Source organism: Girardinichthys multiradiatus, chromosome 14 (genome assembly GCF_021462225.1).
Source record: "Girardinichthys multiradiatus isolate DD_20200921_A chromosome 14, DD_fGirMul_XY1, whole genome shotgun sequence".
Lineage (NCBI taxonomy): Eukaryota > Metazoa > Chordata > Actinopteri > Cyprinodontiformes > Goodeidae > Girardinichthys > Girardinichthys multiradiatus.
This window is the reverse complement of record NC_061807.1, coordinates 39,475,248-39,499,041: the sequence shown is the minus strand read 5'-3', so window position 1 is coordinate 39,499,041 and position 23,794 is coordinate 39,475,248. Positions and strand designations below refer to the sequence as shown.

The 23,794-nt window shown below is 40.5% G+C and overlaps 1 protein-coding gene across 1 annotated transcript in view; it reads right to left on the bottom strand.

Moving 5' to 3' along the window:
• Positions 1-23,794, bottom strand: part of LOC124880274 (mitogen-activated protein kinase kinase kinase 11) — a 57,967-nt gene that overhangs the window by 20,894 nt on the left and 13,279 nt on the right. Inside the window, exons 2-5 of the mRNA XM_047385307.1 lie at positions 16,470-16,650; positions 8,938-9,086; positions 7,849-8,024; positions 4,029-4,275 (exon numbers count right to left, since the gene is read on the bottom strand). Of these exons, the coding sequence (XP_047241263.1) occupies positions 4,029-4,275; positions 7,849-8,024; positions 8,938-9,086; positions 16,470-16,650 (753 nt within the window). The remainder of the gene's footprint in view (positions 1-4,028; positions 4,276-7,848; positions 8,025-8,937; positions 9,087-16,469; positions 16,651-23,794) is intronic.

Below are 23,794 nucleotides of genomic sequence, written 5' to 3'. Positions count from 1 at the left end.
TGCCAGCAGATAACAGGCATTAACAACTACAATTATTAGCATGAACCTGCCAGTACTTTTTTTCTTAATCTCATAGGATGCTAAGTTAGCCCTGAAATGCTAGCTCAGCATTTCAGGAATGCTAAGCTAAAACTAAAGTAGCTAGCTAAGTAATTGGTAGATTTGGTTAATTTATAAGCTGCTAGGTAGTTCTGAAGGTAAAGATTATGGATTTAAATATATTAAAGAAACGGTCTTCAACTCCAATCCTTGAGAGCCGCTGTTCTGAAACTTTTACACGTGTCCTTGCTTAAGGTGACCAGATTTGTGAAATCAAATCCGGGGAAATTTCCAGCTCAGAGATTGAAATAATTAAATGTCTTCAAAATATAATACATTTACGGTTTCATTTATTTTAAAATATTTATTCATAATTAAGCAATACAAAATCAAGTGTAGTAGCAGGAAAGTGTCAATCCACACTGTTGTTAGCATTTCCTAAGAGAGTTATAAAATTAATAAAAGTATTAGCAGTAGTAATGTCTTCTTTCCTCTCCTCCCTTTTCTATCCAACACTTTCTTTCCCTCTTAGCTTTACTAATCTTCCTAGCAATCTATTTTCCTCCTCTCTATTTAAGTCTTCCTATTTTAATCTGTTCTGTCACTCTTTTCCACTATGCATTTCTATTTTCCTCGTCTCTGTTCTTCTATCACTCTTTCATACGGTGGCCGACAGGTGCAAACACGCAGCAAACAACTGAATGAACTGCAAAACAAAACACGCTGCAACTCCAAGTAACAAAACAAATGCAACCTAGCTCCACAAAACGGAAGTGCACCAGACCACTAGGGGGAGTTGACCTTATGCCCCTTTTCCACTGGCTCGATTTGGCCAGCCCGGAACAGCTCCGCACGGCTCTGCACATTCTGTGTTGCATTTGCCAAACGCCAATGTAAAGAAGACCGAAACGCATTACAAAAAACAAGTAGTAACACATCTATTGCCTGCGGATTAAATCTGCTGACTGCATTGACAATTAGATTTGATGAATAGGATTTTGATATTATTATTAAAAATTTCACTTCCCCCTAAAGAGACTTGGAAAGATTTGAATTAGGTCCCATTTTATTTCTAATAGTTGTTGCCTATATATTTATTCAGCTGCTGATGAATATTGCAGTCTCCTATGATCGCCAGAAAAGCTTGCACCTCTTCGTTGCTCCAAGGGGTGACTTTTCCGGATAACTGTGCCGACTCCTATGCGGACTCTCACTCGCTTGAATGCACGTTTGAAAATGGCGGTTGTTTTTTTTACATTGGTTGACTCTTACGGCTGGCTGCACCCACGGCCAATCAGTGAACAGCCATTTGTTCACATCACGTACAGTACCAACTAGGCCTCGCTTAGCCATGCTAAGGAGGTACTAAAAAAGTAAGTACCGGTACTAATGTAACGGTAATGGAAATGCTCGCGAAGCAAGCCAACTGGAGCCGAGTCAGGCCAAATCGAGCCAGTGGAAAAGGGGCATTTGTAAACATTAAGTGGATGCCCATAGGAAACTTGGGCGGAAAACAGAAAGGGTACATTTTCTTTTGTGTCTTTTTAAACACTTAATCTTTTACAATATTATAGAACGACAGCACAGTCCTTAGTTTTAGCATTCTAGAGACTTTGATCAATAATAGTTTGCCAGCTCAGCATTTCAGGAGCTTAGCATTTCAGGGATTACCTAGCATTTGCAGCATTTTTCTCTGGCATTTGTTTTGTAACTTGTAGTTGTTTTTTGTGTTTGTGTGTTTGCATCATTTATGGGTTTGTTTGCAGCGCCTCTTGTGTTTGCAGATCGTTTAACTGATTGCACCTGTCGGCCACTGTACTTTTACTATTCTAAAATAGAGACATAATATAATCACAATCCCCTTCAAAAATACGTATAATATAATGAAAAATTACAATTTAACAAATAAAATAAGATTTTTATCTCAGATACCCTTTACTTTTAGATGAGAAACCAGGCTAATCCTAATATAATCTAATAAATATTAATGTTTCTTTAATTATTTCACCAGTTTCCTCAGCTGACAAAATGCCAAAGTTGTTATATTTAGCAAAGAAACGCAACAATTTTTACTTGGAGCTACAAGCTAAAACAACAGAAGAAATGCACATTTAACCAGGTGATTCTCTCCCTCCTCATCCTTCTGAGTTCATGCAATTCCTGCCTCATTCCGTTTCCCTCTTACTGACTCCTTTATTTTTTTCGTGAGGAACTTTCATATGTCCAAACTGAGTAGACAAACACCCCTCAGCTTGAAAGGCTGTGTTCACATATCACAACAATAGATTAACAAAACAACTAATAACTAGCTCTCAAAATATAAACTAAAGTTCACCAATTAATTCTAAAACATCTTACTTTGGACGAATCCTAGTTGACATTGTAGCTCCACTTTCCCAAATATGGCGGCACTTAACAAGTTATTCCTTCGTCACTTAGCTGCTTCTTATCCCTGTGCCCCTCCTGCCTTTTGTTGTTCTGTTTTTTCATAAAAGCTTGGTTTGTTTGCATTTAGTAAAACAAAACACATCCGAGGCTAATTTTCTTAACCTGGACACTGAATGTTAACAACACTAGTAATGTTTCCTACCATAACCCAAACCTTCATAACAGCAAGGACAGCCCAGCCCAAGGCAGCGCACTCAGCTCTTCTTCTTCTCTGTCTGTAACCTTACCACCAGCAGCGCAACCAGCTACCGTAACAGCTGTTGTTGAGCGCAAAATGGTCTCTTGCTCTTTCTACCCTTGGTTATCGTAATAACAGCCTACAGGCAACTTTTTTTTTTTTTGTCATTCACAAAATGCTAGAACCGGGGACATTTCCAGGGGCAGCTTTAGCATCCGGCGACATCTGGTCACCCTATCCTTGCTGCAACACACCTGAATCAGATGAGGGTCTTGCTGTGAGGCCCTGGAGAGCTTGATGGCCCGCTGAGGATTTCAAATATTAGATTCAAGTGATTCAGGGCAGGGATACGGTCCTGCAACCTTAAAAAGTATGTCTCGAAGACTAAAGTTGGACATCCCTGCATTTATGGCTTTCTTGTACTTGTACTCTGGCTGAACAAATTACAATCTACTCTGGCAAATAGCGTGTCGGGCTAGTTAGCAAGATAAGACCATATAGTTTTTGTTTTTTGTTCATTCTTCCCAATGAATGTATTATTTTTTATTCATTTCTTATGTATTTATAATACTAACACTGAGTACTATATTTATTTTCCCTTCTAACTTTGTAGATGTTTTTGCAAATCTTTGAGAACCTACAAAACTACATATAATTTCACAATTTCGCATTTGTGACAAATAAATTCCATTATGAACTTTTAATCAAGATATTGAAGAAAGTCATAGAAGTTAATTTAGGTCATAAAGTGCAGGAGTAACATAAGCAGAATGACTACATGGAAAGGAAATTAAAAAAAGAAAATTAAAGGATTCAGCATCAAATGGCTAGAAAATGCTGGCTGCAGGGGAAAGGAACGTATCGAGAAAAAAAAAAGTCAAAGGCATAGACTGGAAACGACAGAGTGAGAGAGGCCAGCATATCTATGGAGTGGAAGTGTTGAGGCGTGGTTGGCTCACTCTCCCCTCTCATCAACCCCCCACAACCACCACCGCATCACTGCCCTGCTGCTGCTGGGAAAGGCCTCACCACGACACACAAATACACTGACAGGCACACACAGACAGCGCATTTACGCATGCTTGCTCAGCCTAAAATACACCCAGACGTGCATTGTAACACTGGATGGGAACTGTTGCTGTCTGTGTGACTCTGTTAAAGGAGAGGACACATCAGTTCAAGCAGTCAGGTGAGTATAAGGGAGAAAACTGTTGCTCAAAGTGGTCAGTTGTGAGTGTAATCCACTGCTCACAGACATGTCTGACAACAAAATGAATCCTTATGTGCAGGGTTTCAAAGTTTAAAACTAGAGCTTTTATGAGATTCCACATCAAGGTTGAAGTTAAACCACGCAGACACAAACCTTGTGGCATGCTGATCTTCTCGCCATTCTTGCTTTTGAGTTTGTGCTTCTTGAAAGTGCCCTTCCTCTTCTTGACGTTTGGTTTCTCTTGGTTCTGGTTCAAGTGGAGGATGAGGAGGCTGAGCTCTCGTTCGAAGACGTCCTGCTCCCACTGGGCCAGCTGCTGCTCCCGCTGCCGCAGGAACTCTTCATGGGACTTCTGCTCCAGAGCTGCTCGCTTGAGCTCCTCTTCACGGCACCGCAGCTCCTGATGTAGGAGGAAAGATTCATTAGATTCATTCTACAGGTTATACAGTGACTTACAAAATTATTCATACTATTTAAACTTTTGCACATTTTATAACAACCAAAAACTTCCTTTTATTTCTTTGGGATTTCATGCAATCCACCAGCACAAAGTAGTGGATAATGGCTTAGTGAATTATAAAGTCTCGTCAAAGATTCTCAATTGGATTTGAGTCTGGACTTGACTCGGCCATTTGGACACATGAATATGCTTTTATCTGAGCTTTTCCATCATGGCTCTGGCTGTTCTGGTTGGATTTAGCTCAATCAATCTTCCCATCAACTGTGACCATCGTCCCTGTCCCACACTGGATTTTATTTAATGGCAACAGTGTAAAGGGGGCTGAATGCATGCCACACTTTCAGATTTTTCGGGAAGTCAGTTTTTCTTCACATTTATGCACTACTTTGTGTTGGTCTATCAGATAAAATCTCAATGAAGTTTGTGACTAATGTGAACAAAATATTATTGTAAGGCACTTTAATTCTTATTCATGTTTGACTGAGTTTAGGAAGATTTGGCTCGATGACATTAAAACTATTTGCTTGAAGGATCTTACATTACACATGGTGTAATTCATATACGTTTACTTTACAAGAATCACAGAAATAGGTTGAGCTGGAATGAACTAAAAGAATGGCTTTATAATGTTGCAGAGTTCCATCAGTATTCCTTCTCACACCATAAAGAAACAAATAATAAAGCTTTTAAAACCCTTTGCAGTTCTCCTTCTGAACTACTTTCTGAAGAACAGCCTGAAAAGCAACCTGTGCTCACAATAAACAACAGCTTTATAGCCTCCAATATATCCAGAGGTGTGTTCTTTATAAAACCCGGCAACAACCATACCGCCTTGAACCGAAGCGTTGCTTTTAGCTCGACAGCGTTCACATTAAAATGCCAACCCAGAGGAGCAGAAATATGCCCCGCTCTGCTGTAAACGTTCAAGGGGAGGCCTGTTAAATGGCCGTCCGAGAGCTCACACAAAGGCGATCATTTTAGGTTTCATTTGATGTTTTCTACTCCAGATACAACAAATGCCTGACGCTTCAATCACGAGAAGAGCACGCTGCTTTACTAGAGAGGCGTGAAAAACCGAAACGTCTAAAAAGAAGGGAATGCAGTTAAAATAAGAAGAGTTTGATATGTAAACTGTAATATGGCTACCATTTATGTCCTGACAGCTACACAGAATGCCCTGTTTTACTTGCAGTTTTCAACAGATGGAAATAAAATATGGTAATGAATAAACAGGATATCATCAAGACAAAGCAAGAAGTTTGTGTCATGACTTATTATCAAAATTAAATTCTTTTCAAGATCAAGTTTGTAGAGTTTAGTCAGTTTTTGTCCATTTGTTTATTTTGTACACTCAAAGATATACTGTAGAAGAAGAATTTGCACTATATAAATAAAACTGAATTGAATTGAATTGAGTTTGTGGCTGGGATGTGAAAAAAAAACTAGGGTTATGAACACAGGCCCTCTGCAGTAATATACATGCATCTAAATACATTTCTTTGTTTCTAAAGGAGGTCTGGATCAGCATTTGAACTTTTTCCTCAAAGTCCTTCTTTAGATCTGGGCTGTTTCCCAGTAACAATGTGATACCAGATGTCAGATGAAAGGTCATGAATCTCTGGTTTCTTGAAAGCATGAAGTTTTAGTTGCTGCTAAAATTAATTTGGCTGTTTGCTTTCTTGTCTAAAGACTTTTGATCTTGTGAGTAGTGGGCAACCTGTTGCATCACCTGATGAACAGGATCCTGTGACATAAAGCTGCAACATATATGCATCATACCTTCATGCACCAGGTGTCTCCAGACAGTTCAGACAGGAAGAATGTCCCTTTGGCTTTTATACTCTTGCTTTAGGTGAATGGCATCTACTGCAGTTCTTATTTTCAACAGTGGATGGCGTGGCAAATAAATTCTGCTCCTATTCAATCACAGGAAGCAGGAAGGCGGAGGAGTCCATACAGAAAGTGTAGGGGGTCATTTCATTTCTAAAGGAGCTGGATGTTGCCATGTCAATGGAAAGTTGTGTGGAAGGAAAAAGGTGCACAAGCAACAAGAGTCAGGGCGGTGAAGCAAAATCCATTCTAGGAATTAGGGCAGATTTATAAAGCGTTGAGTCAGTGCTTCAAATAGCCACCACACGGATCAGGACATGAGCTTCAAAAACAACATCAGAAGGGTCCTACCTGGGCTAAACTGGAGAAAGGGCTATTACTCAGTAGTATACAGTCAAGGTTTCATACAGAAAAAAAACTGCACATTTCAATATCTGGCAATGAAAGTCCCAAAGTCTGGAGAAGGACTGGACATCAAGCACTAAAGTTGTTTGATGTCCAGTGTGACGTTTCCAGAGTTTGTGACAACTTGGGAAATCATGTTGGTGTTTTATTATGTCCAAAGTCAGTGCGGAAAATTTTATAGTGCTTTTATACAAGCTTGATGGAGATGGTCACTTCTTTTCCACAAGGATGTGGCACTTCCCACACTTTTGCAATCCTCCACCATATGGAGTAAGCTAAGGAGTATTGTCAAAGGTACTCTCTCCTCAGCCATGGGCTGCTATTTAAGCATCAGGCTGATCGCTTCCATGTCACACTGTACCAATGCAGTAACTCTTACAAGAAGGGTCCCTGCCGAGCACCAAGTGTTTACACTGCACAGTACATGGACATATTTTTCAGGAGGCCCACCATTCCGAATGAAAGAAATCTTATTTATTTGTCTTTGTAAACCAGTAATTTTCTGAGAAAGAGAATATCAGATTTTTATTAGCTGCAAGCCAAAATCATTAAAACTAATAGTTATAAACGCCTGAAACGGATCACTCTGTATGTAATAAATGAGTGTCATTTTTGAATTAATGAGATATATTTACTGTTTGATGATACTCTAGGCTATTGAGATGCACCTGAACAAGAAAGCGAAAATACTAAATAAACACAAGAGAAATGCAGTACTTGTTTATGTGTGAATTGGGCAAAATACTACATCTTTTCAGCTATTTATATAGCAACATAAATATAACAAGCTAATTTTAGCTGGTTAGTTAGTTGGGCTATCTACAATGGTAGAGCAGACATGAGGGTTCTAGTTTTGAAACCAGGTTACCCCAAAAAGATTGATGAGAGGGGTCTCCTTTGGTTTCCGCACCATAACTGTTTTCATGACTGGAATTATTTTCAAATGGCCAGATTTGTCTTACTTGTTATAATTGTAGTAGCTCTCTTTCAGCCAGCTGGCGTGCAGTGTGCAGCAACTTGTAGGGGAGGGGCATGGCGGCATTATTCTTTGTTTTGTACATTACCTACATTACCTACCTATTGCCTATAAGAACATAGCAGAGACTGTTGATGCTTTAGTCAGTATATTTAAGAAAAATATTTTATTAGAATTGGGGTTTTTTTCCCTGACAGGTGAAGCATTTGGGCATAAGAGTCCCAGATCAGTAGGCAGCTAGAATGTTTATCTTTACAGTGCGGGAATGGCAACATGCTGACTAAAGGCTGCACGTCTTGTACCTTCTCTTTGGCCCGCAGCTCATCAAACATATCCTGGATCTCCAGCTTCCAGTCATCCTGCAGTGAGTGAAAAGAGTCCTGTGGCATTTCTTCCTTCACCTGCTGCTCCAGGGCGGTGAGCTGCGTCAGGATGGAGCAGAAGTCGGGTCTTCGATGAGGGTCCTGGTCCCAGCATTCTGTCACACACAGACAGATAGCATGGTTTGACAATGTACTGTAACTAGCATATAGATGACGTGTATATATATATATATATATATATATATATATATATATATATGTATATATATATATATATATATAGTTGTAATCTGAACTGGTGCAGCAGTTTCCTTAAAATGAAAAGAATATGACAGATTCAGTAGGTACCAGTACAGTTTCACTTCTTTTCTTCCAGAAACGAGGAAGTCGCTTGATTATTAACCATAATACTTCGACTCAAAAGCTGCCAGATCTGATTTTAAGACCTAAATTAGAACAAACGGCTCATTCAGAAGGATGTTTCTGCACTAGCAAATGTTTAATGATTTTCCTGCCATGCCTACAACTTTTATTTACACGTTTCAGGCATTTGAGCCGGTTCCACAGACAAGCTGATCTCTTACAGAAAGGGTTCGGCCTAATTAACCTGCTATGGAGAGTTCTGCCTAATTTGCTGCAAAGTTTTGGGCATAATGCACAGATCAAAAACCAAAGCATTAATTAAATAACGATCAAAGGGCCACCTTAGATGGTGGTTTAGAATTTTTAATGACATTTTTTTTTTATCAAGTGAGCAAAAAAAGATACAGGAGCAAACTGAAGAAATGTGTCTGTTTTAGCAAAGTATTCAAGTATTTTTTTTTTGTGTTAGACTTAAACTGAATAAGAGAAGAATACAAACATATTGCACAAGCTAGATCCAGAACAACACACTTCCTCCCCTCCTTAATAACCGCATAGATGAATCTTTTTTCTCCGTTTCAGAGCAGCTTTGTGGAAATGAAAAACAAAATCATGTGATAGTTGCAATGATGAATCGATCTCATGCCACTGAACTGTGACCAAAGGGGGGAAAAAAAAAAACTTAATCCAATTTCAAAATCCCACCTGACATGAGCTGAGCGAAGGGTTCGGGACAGGTGGAAGGGATGGGCAGGGTGAGCTTGTTGACGGCGACTCCATAGGCAACGGCAAGACCATCAATCCCTCTGTAGGGGACCTCCCCTGTTAGCAGCTCCCACAGCAGGACCCCGTAGCTAGAAATGGGGAAAAAACAAATAAACCACATTGTGCGCAGAACAAAACTGGACAAAAGGACATACCCTGAAACCCGCAGAAAATATTTATTTTTTTTTTTTTTTTTTGTTTCTTTGTGATTATTGCTAAATCCAGTATTAATTCTCTCCTTTCAGCTTTGTTGTTCTGATCAGGTTTTCGGGTCCTAACCTTTGGCTTCTTACGGTCAGTTTGATCTGAATGAAAATCCTTTGTTTGCTAAATAACACAGCTGCCCTCTTTGTGAATAGCCCCCCGTTAAATAAAAAACAAGTATGCAAGCTGAGAGTATTTAAATAACTAATGCAGAGCAATAGCTTTGTGCCGTAGGAATTACAGTCAAACTTGATTTTTGCACCTGATGAGGTCATGTATTGTTATGCAGAAGAAGGTAGTAAGTGTGAAATTTAGGAATTTATTCATTCAAATTGAAGTGGAGAGCCAAAGGAAAACCCTTTCTGATAAACAGTTTATACCCTTTGAACCATATTATTTTATTACGTTAAAATCACAAACATTCGGTGTATTTTATTGAGGATTTCATGTCATAGACCAACACAAAGCAGTGTAGTTTATGAAGTGAAAGGAAGCTGATAAATGGTTTTCTAAATTTCTTTGGAAATAAGAATCTAAAAAGTGTCATTAGTTTTCACTCCCCTTTACTCTGATACCCCTAAAAAAAATCCCCTACCCCCAATTCCCTTCAAAAGACACCTGATGAATAAATAAATCTGTGTGGAACTTTTTTTGGGTAAATGCAAAAAGCAATGCCTATAAAAAAATAAACTAAATGCAACAAATCATCCTGAACACATTTTCTTTACAGGGAAACATGGTGGAGGAAGCATTATGCTTTGGTGGATGCTGTTCTTTAGTAGGAACAACAGAGGGTAAAACTTGATGGATGGATGGATGGATGGATGGATGGAAGGAAGGAAGGAAGGAAGGAAGGAAGGAAGGAAGGAAGGAAGGAGATAACAACAGGGTAATATTAGAAGAAAAACTGTTAGGGGCTGCAAAATACTTTAGACTGGCTAAAGCATACTCATGTGGTAGATCGGTGCAGTCAAAGTCCAGACCTTAATCCGATTGAATATCTGTGGCAAGACTTGAAAGCAAAGCTGGTAGAGCTGGTATGTGAAAATGGACACAAAAACAACTCAGAAAATGTTTTTATCTTTAATTTAAAAAAAACATCAATCTGAAACTTCGGTTATTTTTTTTCAGAATTCATCTAAATGTTTTGCTAATTATTTTTCCAAAATGTCTCCCCTTATTATCCTTCTTTTTCTTCCTAGTTTGCTGTGGGCTAATCCAGTTGAAACATTAGTTGGTTTCTGTCAATGAACTGGACATTTTATTTTAATCAAACCAAATATCCACCAAACTATAGTCCCATTACTCCTGATCTAGCACATCTAAATAAGGCCTTCAGAGAAAAGTTAAACGAGTCTCTGGAAAATCCCGCTTTACAACAATTCCAGTGCAACAGGAAAGTCTGTGACCCATCAGATACTACGGTTCAAACAGGAAGTGAAGTTGTAGTCTATGGTGTACACAAGTAGGAGGAGGCTGGCAGATGTAATCCGATTCCAACTATGGTGCTTGTTTCTTAAAAGAGAAACGGGTGAGAAATAGGATGAAAAAACCGACAGGCTGACTGTTCTCCACACAAACAGAGTTCTTTATGAGGGAGCAACCGAGTCACACGCTCAAACCTGACCGACTCAGAGCCAAAAGAAATTCTAGGAAAGATTCTTTTGACAGGAAGAGAAAAAGAACAGGACAAAATACAGACAAATAACTAAATAAATTATTAATGTAAGAAAAGAATAGCCAACTATAAAGAAAAAGCAACAATTTACTTAATTTTTGTGAATACTGATAATGCACATTATTAAAGAAGCATTTAAAGGTAAAAACATTCCACTGAATTCTAACTAGGGAAGATGAGTCACTGGTAAATGATTTTATTACTTTTTCATAGATTTTTAGTTTTATCAGAAGGATTAGGAATATTATCATCTTCTTTTAGCATAAGATGCTTCATTATTAAGAGTGGCTTGGAACCAATTTCTACCAGTAAACTTGGAAGGATTATAAATTATTATTACTCCCAAGGATTATTAGTGTCATTTGATTTGTTTTTCTGAGTCTGTATCTGTGTTTATTTTCTTTGTGATTGTATTGTAATTGTTCTTCCTCATGTACAGCGCTTTGAATGTCTTGTTACTGAAAAGCGCTATATAAATAAACTTACTTTACCCAGTTTTAGTCCATGAGGCAAACACCCTGTCTACTTTTAAGGCTAAAATGTTCCTTTTTGATAAAGCTTATAGTTAGAGTGGCTTAGGTTGTCCTGAACTATCTCTGTAGTTATGATGCTATAGGCTTAGGCTGCTGGAGGACATAATGACCACTTTCACCCTCTGTGCTACACTCTCACACTACTCTCTTTGCATTATTTGCTGTTATTTCAGCTTTTAACTTCTTGTTCTCTCTTTTCTCTTCCTAGAAGCTACACCTGGCCTGACTCTGTGTCTACCTGTGACACCTTCCTGCAGGGGTCATCGTCCAAGCTTCTGCTGCCAACAACTTAATGCTCACCTTCTACCTATGATACACTTGGCCCTGTCTTCAGTGTTTAACCCTATTTTTCTCCTAGATATAGCTACTGACTGAACTTTTACTGTGACTAACTGTATGTGTTCTCTCTCAGACTCTAAACTTGAAAACTGGCTCAGAGTTTTTCTGTTCTTTCTTTCTAGGTGACTAAAGGAGCTACATCCATTAACATTTACTTTTCCTTCCCATAGAAAGTACTCCTGGATCAGTGCTTCTTTGTTCTCTTTGTGTCTCTGCTCTGTTCTCTCTAACCCCCAGTAGGTCGTGGCAGATGGCTGCTCACACTGAGCCTGGTTCTGCTGGAGGTTTCTTCCTGTTAAAAGGGAGTTTTTCCTCTCCACTGTCGCTACATGCATGCTCAGTATGAGGGATTTCTGCAAAGTCAACGCCAGTGACTGTCCACTGTCTCTACATGCTCATCCAGGAGGAGTGAATGCTGCAAGTCACTGACTGGATGCAATCTGCTGGGTTTCCTTAGAGAGAAAAACTTTTTATCCAATTTGAATAAATAACTGAATCTGACTGCACTGTTCAATGGTTAGGATTAATTGGAATGTATGTACCTGAATTGAAATCTGTATGATTTGATTGAATTGACTTTGTGAAGTGCCTTGAGACGACATGTGTTGTGAATTGGCGCTATATAAATAAAATAGCATTGAATTGAATTGAATAAGCATATGGATGCAGGTGCTTAGGCCAGATGAGACTAAATCTGAACCTTTTGGTGTATATGCAAAACCAAATGTGTGACGGAAAACTAACAAGGCACACCACTTTGAATACACTAGCCCCATGGTAAAATATAAAGGTGTAATCATGATGCTGTGGAGATGCTTTTCTTCAGGGGACCAGGGAAGCTGATCTGGGCTAATAAGAAGATAGATGGAGCTAAATACAGGGTGATACTGGAAGAAAATATGCTAAATGCCTCAAAAGACTTGAGACTGGGCTGGACCCCAACTTCTAGTAGGACAATGGACCTAAACATCAAGCCTGAGCAACAAAGGAATGTTTTAGATCCCAGGTGTCAAACTCCAGTCTTCCAGAGCCAATGTCTTGCAGTGTTTAGCTTAGTCCCAGCTTAATTCGCTCTTTAGCGGAAATTTGATGACATACCAAGGAGTAATTCAGGTTTGTTGGACCAAGGACACATCTAAAAGGTACAGGACATCGGCCCTTGAGAACTGGAGTTTGACACCAACTTTAGATCAAAGCATATTTAAGTGTTACAATGGCCCAGTCAAAGCCCAGACCTAAATCTATTTGAGATACGACGGCAAGACTTAAGAAATGCTGTTTAGAGATGCTTTTCATGGGCAGAAATATGAGTCTCTATATTTGCAAAGCTGCTAGAGGCATGCCTCAAAAGGCTTGCAGCTCTAATCGCAGCAAATGGTTGATCTAGAAAGAATTGACTCACGGGGGTTAAATACAAATGCACGCCGCATTTAAAAAAAAGTAAAATATTTGTTTCCCTTTTCTTAACTTCACAGTTATGCACTGGTTGGTGATTTTCTATTATATAAAAACATAAAAACATGGGGTTGTACAAAAGGTGTAAAGGTTCATTAGTGCTTTTACAAGGAACTGTAGTAGAAAACATTTTGAGCTGCACAATATATTGAACCACAATCCTCATCACAACATCAGTGTGTGCAGTATCTATATATCAAGGGACTGCTTGGACCCAATAAGTCAAGCGTCGGGCATTGCCACTCTGTGTAGCGACAATGTATTTGGTCAGTTGGACACACACCCAAGTTATAATTTGAGTTGCTACAGCTCACAGAGTGGCGAAGACGTTGCGTAATGGCAAAGGAAGAAAAAAGCAATTTTCACAGCCATCCCAATTAAATATTTTCCTGATACCACACAGCCCTAAAGACGTTGAACCAAACGTGCAGTTAACGTAGGCCAAATGGAGCTCTAAGCCCCTAAATACAGGTAAGGAATCCATCCAACCATGTGTTACACCTGCCTACTCAGATACAATGTATGACAGTGTCTATTTTAGTCCTGAGCACACAGTCTGATAACACCATGGACACTGGGCTTGCTCTTGTGCAACTGTAAAATAACCCTGTCATGACAAACTGATGCAATGGAATATTGTGCTGGATGAACCACATCCTTACAAAGCACTGGGAAGTCATGCATGCTGAACACAAATAGACAAACAGCCAGGATTCTGGAGCACACACAAAGGTTTCAGACTTCATCTTCAGAAGATGAAGCGTGGAGTAGGACTTGGATCACCCACACCGTCAATTAGCCCTCGCCTGGCCCCGACTGAGTGCACTCTGGAGGCTCACTGAGGGGGGAGTACAGGCCGCCGCCTTTTTGTTTTTAATTTAGTTCTTTAATTACAACTTCCACACAGTGTGACTGGGCAGGAATCCTGCTCGTCGGCTCGCCCAGAGGCGGCCGTCTGTTCTGCTCAACAAATTTGGAGACGAGCAGTAGAGGACAGATGAGAAGGAATAGCAGAACAAAGATTGCCCTTCATTTCCAGTGGACAGCTGTCTGCTTAGCAGTGTGAATGCTGGGAAATGAGCTCGCCCTGTTCTCTCATTGTTGGTGCTGGACACAGGAGGCAAAAAGAAACACTGAGTGAATTAAAGTAGGACAAACTGTAAACTTTTTTAATTAGGGATTTTCTATATGATAGAAATATCCCGTAGCAGCTCCAGCATATCAAGATCCTTTTTTGCCGTTCTTAGAGGACATTTCAGAAATGTTCTGTAGAAACGGGGAGGATGAAAAGTTCCCTTTTGACAGGATTAAATAAAGGATGAACTAAAGCAAAGCATATGAAAGTAGCTGCTTTGATATCGACAAAAGCAAATCAGAGAATGTGTCATCGTTTTAGCAAACAACAAATCTTTCCTCTTTTTGTCAAGATTAAAAAGTTTCTGCCTGCGTCCATCCAGACTTCAGTTTGAAAACGCCAATTAAAAGCCGTCGAAACGCCACTTTTAAAAATCTCAGTCAATATGATAAACCTCAAAAACCATAATTAGGGGATTCCTGTTAACGTGTGAAGATGTGGTTCAACACACACCCACAACTATTCCCAGATAAAGGACAGTGGTCAGGTCTGGTGTGAAGCCTCCTTCTCTGTCTACACCGGAGACAATGGGACAGTGTGCAGTACACATGTCCCACAACAAAGCACAGAGCATCTCTTTGAAGAGACGCCGTCACATGGTCACGGTGGCCTTGCTGCAGTCCTTCTCTTCATCAACAAGTCTCCAATTACAATTTCTATTTTTTTCCCCCAAACCACCGAGCCAACTAGTTCAGGCTTTACAGTTAAATGGAAAACGGACTATTGTACACACAAAAAAAACTTGCAAACTACTGCAGCAGGTCTTGCAAAAGTATTCAAACCCTTTCAAGATTTTGTCAAATTACAACCACAGACTTAAAACATCTGAAAGGTGTGCCATGCATATGTAACCCAGCCCCCTTTACTCTGAGATCCCTAAATAAAATCCAGTGCAACCAATAGACAATCAAGCTGCTAAAACCCACAGAAGACTTTATTTTACTTTTTCTCCAGGGCGATTTTTCCAACCAAGCGTACCATTTGAGACCCTCTGAGGTTTAAGACCACCAAATAATGTGGGCATCCAAATTCTTGAAAATGAACCATTCTCTTTCATGTTTGAACTGAAAAAAACAAAAACGAATAATGATACCAACAGATTGAGACAAAGGAGTATGTGCAGAAACACCTCATGCCCACTGTTAGGCACAGCGGTTGACTTGTGATTCTGTGGGCCTGTTGCTCTTCCAAAAGGCATGATGTTTTCCTATTTGCTCTGCCAGTCTCTGACAGACAGCAGACCGGCATATCTTAAGTTTAATAAACAGAATAAATGCTCCCTAAACCGGTCCACCAGCATCTGCCCACTGCTCTCAGTGTGCAGCACCTCTGGTATTTGTGCTTAAAATTGCTAACTGCTTTTGCAGGAATGTGTCTTCGCTACAAATGAATACAAGGGAAGGAAGCAAAAGCTATTTTTATTGTACATGTTAAGGTTAGAGTTAGAATGGTTTTTTATAATATTGCTGACTAATGATGAAAGCCCCACAACATTTGTCATAGATCAGTAGCTCAGTAAAACAGCATGTTAAACCGTAGTTTGAGTTGTTTTATAGATGTCTGACAGAGCCAAAGAAAAGATCAGGTTTAAACTGAAGAGCCAGTGAGTTGTGTCAGATGCTCAGCATCATCTCCTGCTGCTACTAGACTATCAAGCCAACTGGGGGTGCAATTCTGCTATATTTATTTAACAAATGGAGCTACACTTAGCAAGACAATTACTGATAAATTCTACTTAACCTTCACTAACAAACTTCAACATTAACATAAATTGTGCAAAAAGGTGCGATTTAACCCACAGAACCCAGACGTTGCATGCCTCAAGGCTTTTCCCAAGGAGCTGAACGATTATTCCAGAACCATGTTGGCTGCAAGGCAATCAATGCAGGTCCAGCCAGACCTATGCCAGCAGCCTCTTGATGGCTACATAAAGCATGTGATTGAGATTCAACTTGCCAAAAGACATCTGACCCAATATTAGTTTAAATAGTACTTCAATTGTATGTTGTATTATCATTCCAACCTTAAAAAGGAATAGTTTAAAAGCCTTAAAGCCAGGTTATTATATGAAACTTCTCTCCATAATGAGTGGACGTAAACCTTGGACCTCAACTGTAACTGTACTCACCTCCAAACATCACTGCCCTTGGAGAAGGTTGAGGACTTGATGACCTCCGGGGCCATCCAGGCGTAGGTGCCAGCCGTGCTCATCTTTGTGGTCTTGTGCCACTCTCTCGCCAGGCCAAAATCGGTGATCTTCAACGTCAGGCCCTCTATGCATTCGTTCTCTATGGGCTGAGCCAACAGAACTGCAGAACACAGGGACAGGTATGGAGGAAAAGGAAGAAGGAAATAAAACGGCATGAATTAGACTTGAATATTTTGTTGAGTGGTGGAGGACTCTGTCATGATCTTACGTTCTGATGAAATTGATTACTGTAGACTGATTTTGTCCCATAACACAAGATAATATCTAGCCTGACTTAGCTTCTACATCTGTATAAAGATTCTCAGTTTCCTTCTCACTTCCTCTTCCTCTTGTTTTCAGGCCACTATAATCCAAACACACACACATTTCTGCAATTCCAGTGTCACACTTCACTTTCCTGGAGTAACTATTGTAAATATATTCATCTTTGCCCACCAAAACCATCAGCGGTGGTGTAAATGTAACAGACATGGCATTTCAGGAGCCCCTATTAAAATACAGTGCTAATGAAGGCATGTGCATCCTTGAGAGGACGCTCATTACGCTGACTCCACTCCTGCTTGAATAAAAGCTGTTCATGTTTTTTAGCTCCAGTCTACATCACAACAGGGGCTTAACTGAGGCTCAGACTTGAAGGGGGTTATAGGCCTGAAATTCAATGGTGATGTTTTGTGGTATGTATTACAATGACCTTAAAAGTATTTATAAATCTATGACTGCAAACAGTCAGGACCTTATAGACATAATTATCGTTCTGAAAATGAAAATGAGCGCTTCAGAGAAACCACAGCTGAAACAAACATAACTGCAAACACCATTAAAAGAAAACACACAATATGACAAAAGAACGGTAAAAGATTAAACACAACAAAAGCAATTAAACCAACAGAGTCAAACTAATTCTCGCAGAGGTTGAGAACCAAAGAATAAAACTGGGTTTTAAGAAGGGCCGTGAAGGAGCCTCTCTAATGTGCAGGGGTAGGTGATTCCACAGCTGAGGAGCAGCATTAGAAAAGGCCCTGTCCGGGCGCAGTGCTGGTGGTGTAGGGGTTAGCGCGCGACCACATATAGAGGCTATAGTCCTCAAAGCGGCCGTCCCGGGTTCGCGACCTTTGCCGAATGTCTCCCCCTCTCTTTGCCCCTCCTTCCTGTCTGCCAACTATCAAAAATAAAGGCCTCTAGTGCTGAAAAAAAAGAAAAAGAAAAGGCCCTGTCCCCCCTGAGCTTCCTGCTGGACCCTGGTACCTGCAGGAGATGCTGTTGGGACAACTTGAGGGACCAAGAAGGTAAATGGAGATGAAGAAGCTTAGAGAGGTATGGCGGGGTGAGACCATTGAAACACTTACAAACAAAAATAAGGACAGTAAAAAGCTTTCTAAAAATATAAATTATAATATGAACTCTATAACCATTAGAAAATAGGCTACTTCACTAGACCTGCTACATGAACTGCTTCCATGATCACTGGATTCAAACTTTGGAACAAACTGAACTTATTGAAGCTATCAGTGGGAAACATTTTCAAATAAAAAGCAACAATCCTTCACAGTTAGAGATGCACCAATCAATCGGCCACAGAATGGAAATGTCCAATTGTCCCTTGATCGATTCTTCCTGGCAGATCAACACTGAAAAGAATCCAATTACCCCACAATTATTTCCTTAATGCTTCAAAATGACACGACAAGGATCCACTGAAAACAGGACTTGTTTCCTGTTTCTGTAAACACATCAACATGACGTTTTAATTACGATCTCTGTTCACATGGCACCCCTAGAAACTCGAGTTGTAAGTTGTTGTACTGTCGTTAGATTCAAAAGAGTCAGCAGCACAAGTTAGTACTCTGCCATCCGCCATTGTTTTTGTTGACACCTGCTTCTGTGGGTTTTTAACTGGTCGACCGCCTTTATGTTGTGTGCATTAATTTCTACTAATTTCCGTCATACTGCACATGAGCCAGGGCGAGTTTCAGTGGAAACAGAGTCTAACTCTGAGGATGGTGGTTGCTGCTGCACAGTGACTCTGGATCACATGTCTCAGAACGAGCAGCAGCGGTGTCTTTCTTCCTCTTTGCTGACAGACCGCTCATCGTTCAGGGCACGACTCGCTGTCAAACTCGCAGAGGAGAAGCAGCACAGAAAAATCTCACTCATTATAGGGAAGTAGGACTCCTGCTATTTGGAGCCACTTTCTGACTTTCTACACTTGGTGCCTTATCCCCCCCCCCTTAGACTTTTGTGGGGAAAAAAATAGATTTTTGTCCAGACTCTTTTTCCACATTAATATGAGTTTCATCTCTTTCGCTGCATTTCTCTGACTCCCATTGTCTTCTTGTGCAGCCACCCTGAGCTTCACCTCCTAACCCGGAGGCAGGGACTTTGACGTCATAAAGGAATGCATCACAAGAAGTTGTGCTGTCTACTGTGTTTGTGGGAGCTTTGAGGGGGAAGGAGAGAGTTGGTTCTTTCATGATCTGGTTCAAGGAGAATTTATACACCCCGTTCTGCTAAATACAAACATACAGGCTGCAAAGACAGAAGATTAATGGAATCTTTCAGTTCAGGTGTACAACAGCTTCAATGCTTTCTTGTAGCTAGGCAAGTTGCATTAAGGCAATGAGTTTTAATATTTTATTTCATCTTTACAAACATGGTACAAACTTTACAATGTTTAATGTAAATCTGCATCCCCTTTACATTTGAGTCATGGGTTCTGTGGGCTACTGTTTGGGTTGGGGAGGATAGGAGCACAGTCATCCCCTGATTCCAACTTGCTTGGAACCTGTGACCCTACTTCCAGGAAGTGACATGGATTTTGGTCAATTAAGAGTCACAACACCAATCATTAAAACCTAAATAATATTTTTTTAAAGCCTCCCCAGTGTTTTCTACGCAATGAGCACAACATAAGCAATGCTATTTTCGTAAACCCAGGTTAAGAGAGGTCACAGGGACGGATCGAAGAAAAAGAAAAAATAAACGCTCCTTAGCATACCGTAAATATGGCTTGACTTTTCACTCATTTTAATGTGACAAACTTTAGTGTATTATATTGTTTGTTTTTTGGGATATTTGTGGAGTTTCTGGACCTCTACATTTATTCTAGCTTAGGATACAATGAGCTTGCATACCTTCAAATTGAAGAAATGTCCTAAAAACAACACAGTCAAAGACGTTTCTTAACAGGCACAGTGCAGCAGTCGGGAATGACCAAGGGTTTTGGTTATTCTACATATCTGTTGGAGACTCAAGCGTGTCATAGGAATGAACAGTCTTTGACTTTGCTGCTTCAAACATTCCCACAGCTCACCTCTGAACAGAGGTCTGAAAGAACTCTTATTGTAGATTTAGATAAGACATATCATGTGTATTAGATAACTGGATTCATCGAGGCAATATTCGAGAACTCAATACCTACCCACTATGATTGTCCAAAGCAAAGTACAAAATACTTATGAAGTGCCAGGAACAAAAATTACCTCTATCTTTCCATCAACTCCGACCAGCTTTTCTGTCTTTACTGAAGAAAAGCATTCCATCACCATGATGCTGCCCCCACCGTGCTTTACCATTGCGATGGTGCACCAAGGGTGATGTAACAGTTTTGTTTTCTCTGCCATACGTGCACTCCTCGGGTGCAACTTACACCCCCTCGACTGATTCTAAGTGGCCCCCTGACCACAATTTGAGAATGGTGCAATTTGGCCTGGCGGAACGGGCGGTAGGTGGAGGTAGAGAATTTATTTACTGACCAAATAAAATCTTCTTATAATAGTACAAAACAAAGTATTTCCCTTTTAACAACCATGCTTTGATCTTTCTTTTTAATTTAGTAAATAGGACCACATGTGTCCAGTGACTTTTACTCAAAAGAAGCCTTAGGGTCACACAAGTCTTTTTAATACATTTATTAAACTTTGCTAAATGCAGCAAGCATTTTCAAAGAGTGACCCAAATCCCCTTTTTGTCGCTGAAAACAGACAACGGAATAGAAAACCGTCACTACCAAATATATTTGCTTATTGGAGACTTTAACAAGGCAAATGTGCAAAACTCTTACACCTCCCTTTCCCAAAAAAATGCTGACTACATAATTCTTTTAACTATTATATTGCATAATTAGTTTGATGTTTTTTAGTTGTGGCCCACAAGTATTTTCAACATGACAAATTTGGCCGAAGTGAAACAAATCTGGAAACTACTGACTTGGACTATCACACTGCTTATAACCTGATTTATTTATTTTTTATTATTCCAAAGGGTGTGAATACTGTTGCGATGTACTGTATATGGGCCATGTTGTACATGGATGCTTTCATTACTTCAGGTGAACTTCAGGGATCATTCTTCACTACATCCAATCAATGACTGAGACTCAACATGCCAAGCAGGTCAAAATAAAACAAACCGCAATGACAGTGTCTGGCATTCATTAACACAACCAAGAAACATGAGCAGGTGACAGTCACACACACTCCAGATGTTCCTGACAACCAGTTCTCAACTTGATAAGTCAGGCTCCAGGTATGAAAAGGACAGGAAATGGTTGGAGCGGAACGCTGAACAGCATTCCTTATTTTAGTGAGTATGGACAAAGCCTAAAATAAGAGCCAGGGCCACTAATCCATAATGAGCATTAACCCATTAACATGCTATAATACCTTCTAGGCAGCTGCACAGAAGTGGACGAACGTAAGACGTGTGAGGAGAGGACACACCGGCAAAAAGAATGACAAGAAGTGTCGACCAAGCCCCAGATGGGCATGGCTGAGGACTGAGAGCTGAAGCATCAAAACACCAATCAGCTAGTGACTGTAGCTGTGTATACAAGTTTAATCAAATAAAGTCCTATAGTTGGCAGTGAGACTCCTCTTACACACACACACCTGTCATTACATTCAGTAATGTAAATGCTGGTAATACAGTGAAACTAAGTTCACTGATAAGATTAGACAGCTCAGCAGAAGAAGGTTCCGGTGTTGTGGAAGACCTCCTGTCTTGTTCCGGTACCAAAGAAAACTCACCCATCAGTCCTCAATGACTATAGACCTGTTGCCCTGACATCTCACATCATGAAGGTCCTAGAGAGACTCCTGTTGGCCCACCTGAGTAAGCAAACAGTAAACCATCAGGACCCCCTTCAGTTTGCTTATCGCTGTGGAGTTGGAGTTGAAGATGCCATCATACACCTGCTTCAACAAACCCACTGTCATCTGGACAAAGCCAGCAGCTCTGTGAGGATCATGTTCTTTGATTTATCCAGTGCATTTAACACAATCCAACCTGATTTGCTTTGTCAGAAACTCCAGAAGACTCAGGTGGAGGCCTCAACAATCTCCTGGATCAAAGACTACCTGACAAACAGACCACAGTTTGTGAGACTGAAGGGTTATGAGTCTAACCAGGTAGTCAGCAGCACAGGAGCACCACAGGGGACTGTACTCTCACCATTCCTTTTCACTCTGTATACCTCAGACTTCCAGTACAAGACAGACTCCTGTCATCTGCAGAAATACTCGGATGATTCTGCAGTCGTGGGGTGGATCAGAGATGGACAAGAAGATGAGTACAGGAAGGTGGTGGACTACTTTGTGGCATGGTGTGGAAACAATCATCTCATCTTGAACGTGACTAAAACAAAGGAGATGATTGTAGATTTTAAGAGAAACAGGAATAAGTCAAAACTATTTCTATCATGGGAGAAGAAGTGGAGGTGGTGGAGGAGTATAAATACCTCGGTGTTCACCTGGACAACAGACTAGAGTGGAGATGCAACTGTGAAGCCATCTACAAGAAGGGACAGAGCAGACTCTACTTCTTGAGGAAGCTTAGGTCCTTTGATGTTTGCAGCAAGATGCTGAATATCTTCTATAAGTCTGTCGTCGAGAGTTTGATCTCTTCTGCCATCATCTGCTGGGGAAGCAGCATCAGAGCCAGGGACTTAAAAAAGCTCAACAAGCTGATAAAGAAGGCTGGTTCTGTTCTGGGGACTCCTCTGGAACCTCTGAAGATCATTGTGGAAAGACGGATTCTTCATAAAATGAAGAACATTATGGAGAACCCTGAGCATCCTCTTCATCAGACTGTCCTACAACAACAGAGTGTCTTCAGTCAGAGGCTTCTTCAGATCTGCTGTAAGACGGAGCGCTACAGGAGATCCTTCCTGCCCACAGCCATTAGCATCTACAACGGCTCTTTGAGGAAACCTTCATAATATGAGCTATAACAACATTTAATTTCCCTTTGGGATTAATAAAGTATTTTTGAATTTTGAATTTTTAAAAATAATCCTGATGCATCTTAAAACAACCCTAATTACAGGAAGCATGTGGTCTACCTGTACTCTGAACTCTCATGCAAGCTTCTGCAACACCCGCGTGCAACCAAGAGGAGAAGTAAACACACACGAAAGCATTTCAGCAATCTCAGCACACACACACACATGCCGCATTCTTCCTCCGCTTCCTGAGCCAAGGGAGAGAGAGTGCATCCACAGTTCAGTCCTTGTTCAACCCCACCACCGCCATCACACTGATGGCGGCTGTTGCATTAGTCAGCAGCTTACTGGACGGCATGTGGTAACGCGCCGTGTCCAAATCAGCCATTGACCCATATTAAGTGAAATGCCGCTGACATCCTCATATCTGCACGGAGAAGTTTTAAAGTGCATTCCCAAGCACCATGGCAGAAGAAACTCCTAATTTAATGCGTTACAAGGTGTAAGGTGGTTCTTCTTGCATGTGCACTTTGTAGAAAAGATATCAGAATTTCAAATAATGTGTCCTGTATAAGAGTTTCCACCTGCATCCTTTTATCTCCTACATTCCTTCCATTCTGGAAGAAGTGCATTAACCACAGTGGTACACAGAAACAGAAACCCGGCACGTCTTCAAAGGGGGCAAACAGCAAGTATCATCAGTAGATCAGTCTTGTCCGGACAGAACATCGTCCTGACTGAGAGGGGAAACCCACAATGTCACCACAAAACACCGTGACAGGATCTCCATGGCAACGGGCCTCTGTTTGGTTCTGTTTGTGGCACAGAAACAAGGGAGCATCAGTTGCAGACGCGAATCGTACAAAAAGCGGCCCAGACACAAGTTTGGTGATGCTGACTCAAGTGAGTGGTAGTTAATTCTGAAAAAATTCCTGAGTCTTGCTGATTAGATGTGAGCGTACCCAACTGATAATGCAGAATCACAGATATGTTTTTATTCCGCTAATTCATGACGCGCACCCTCAGA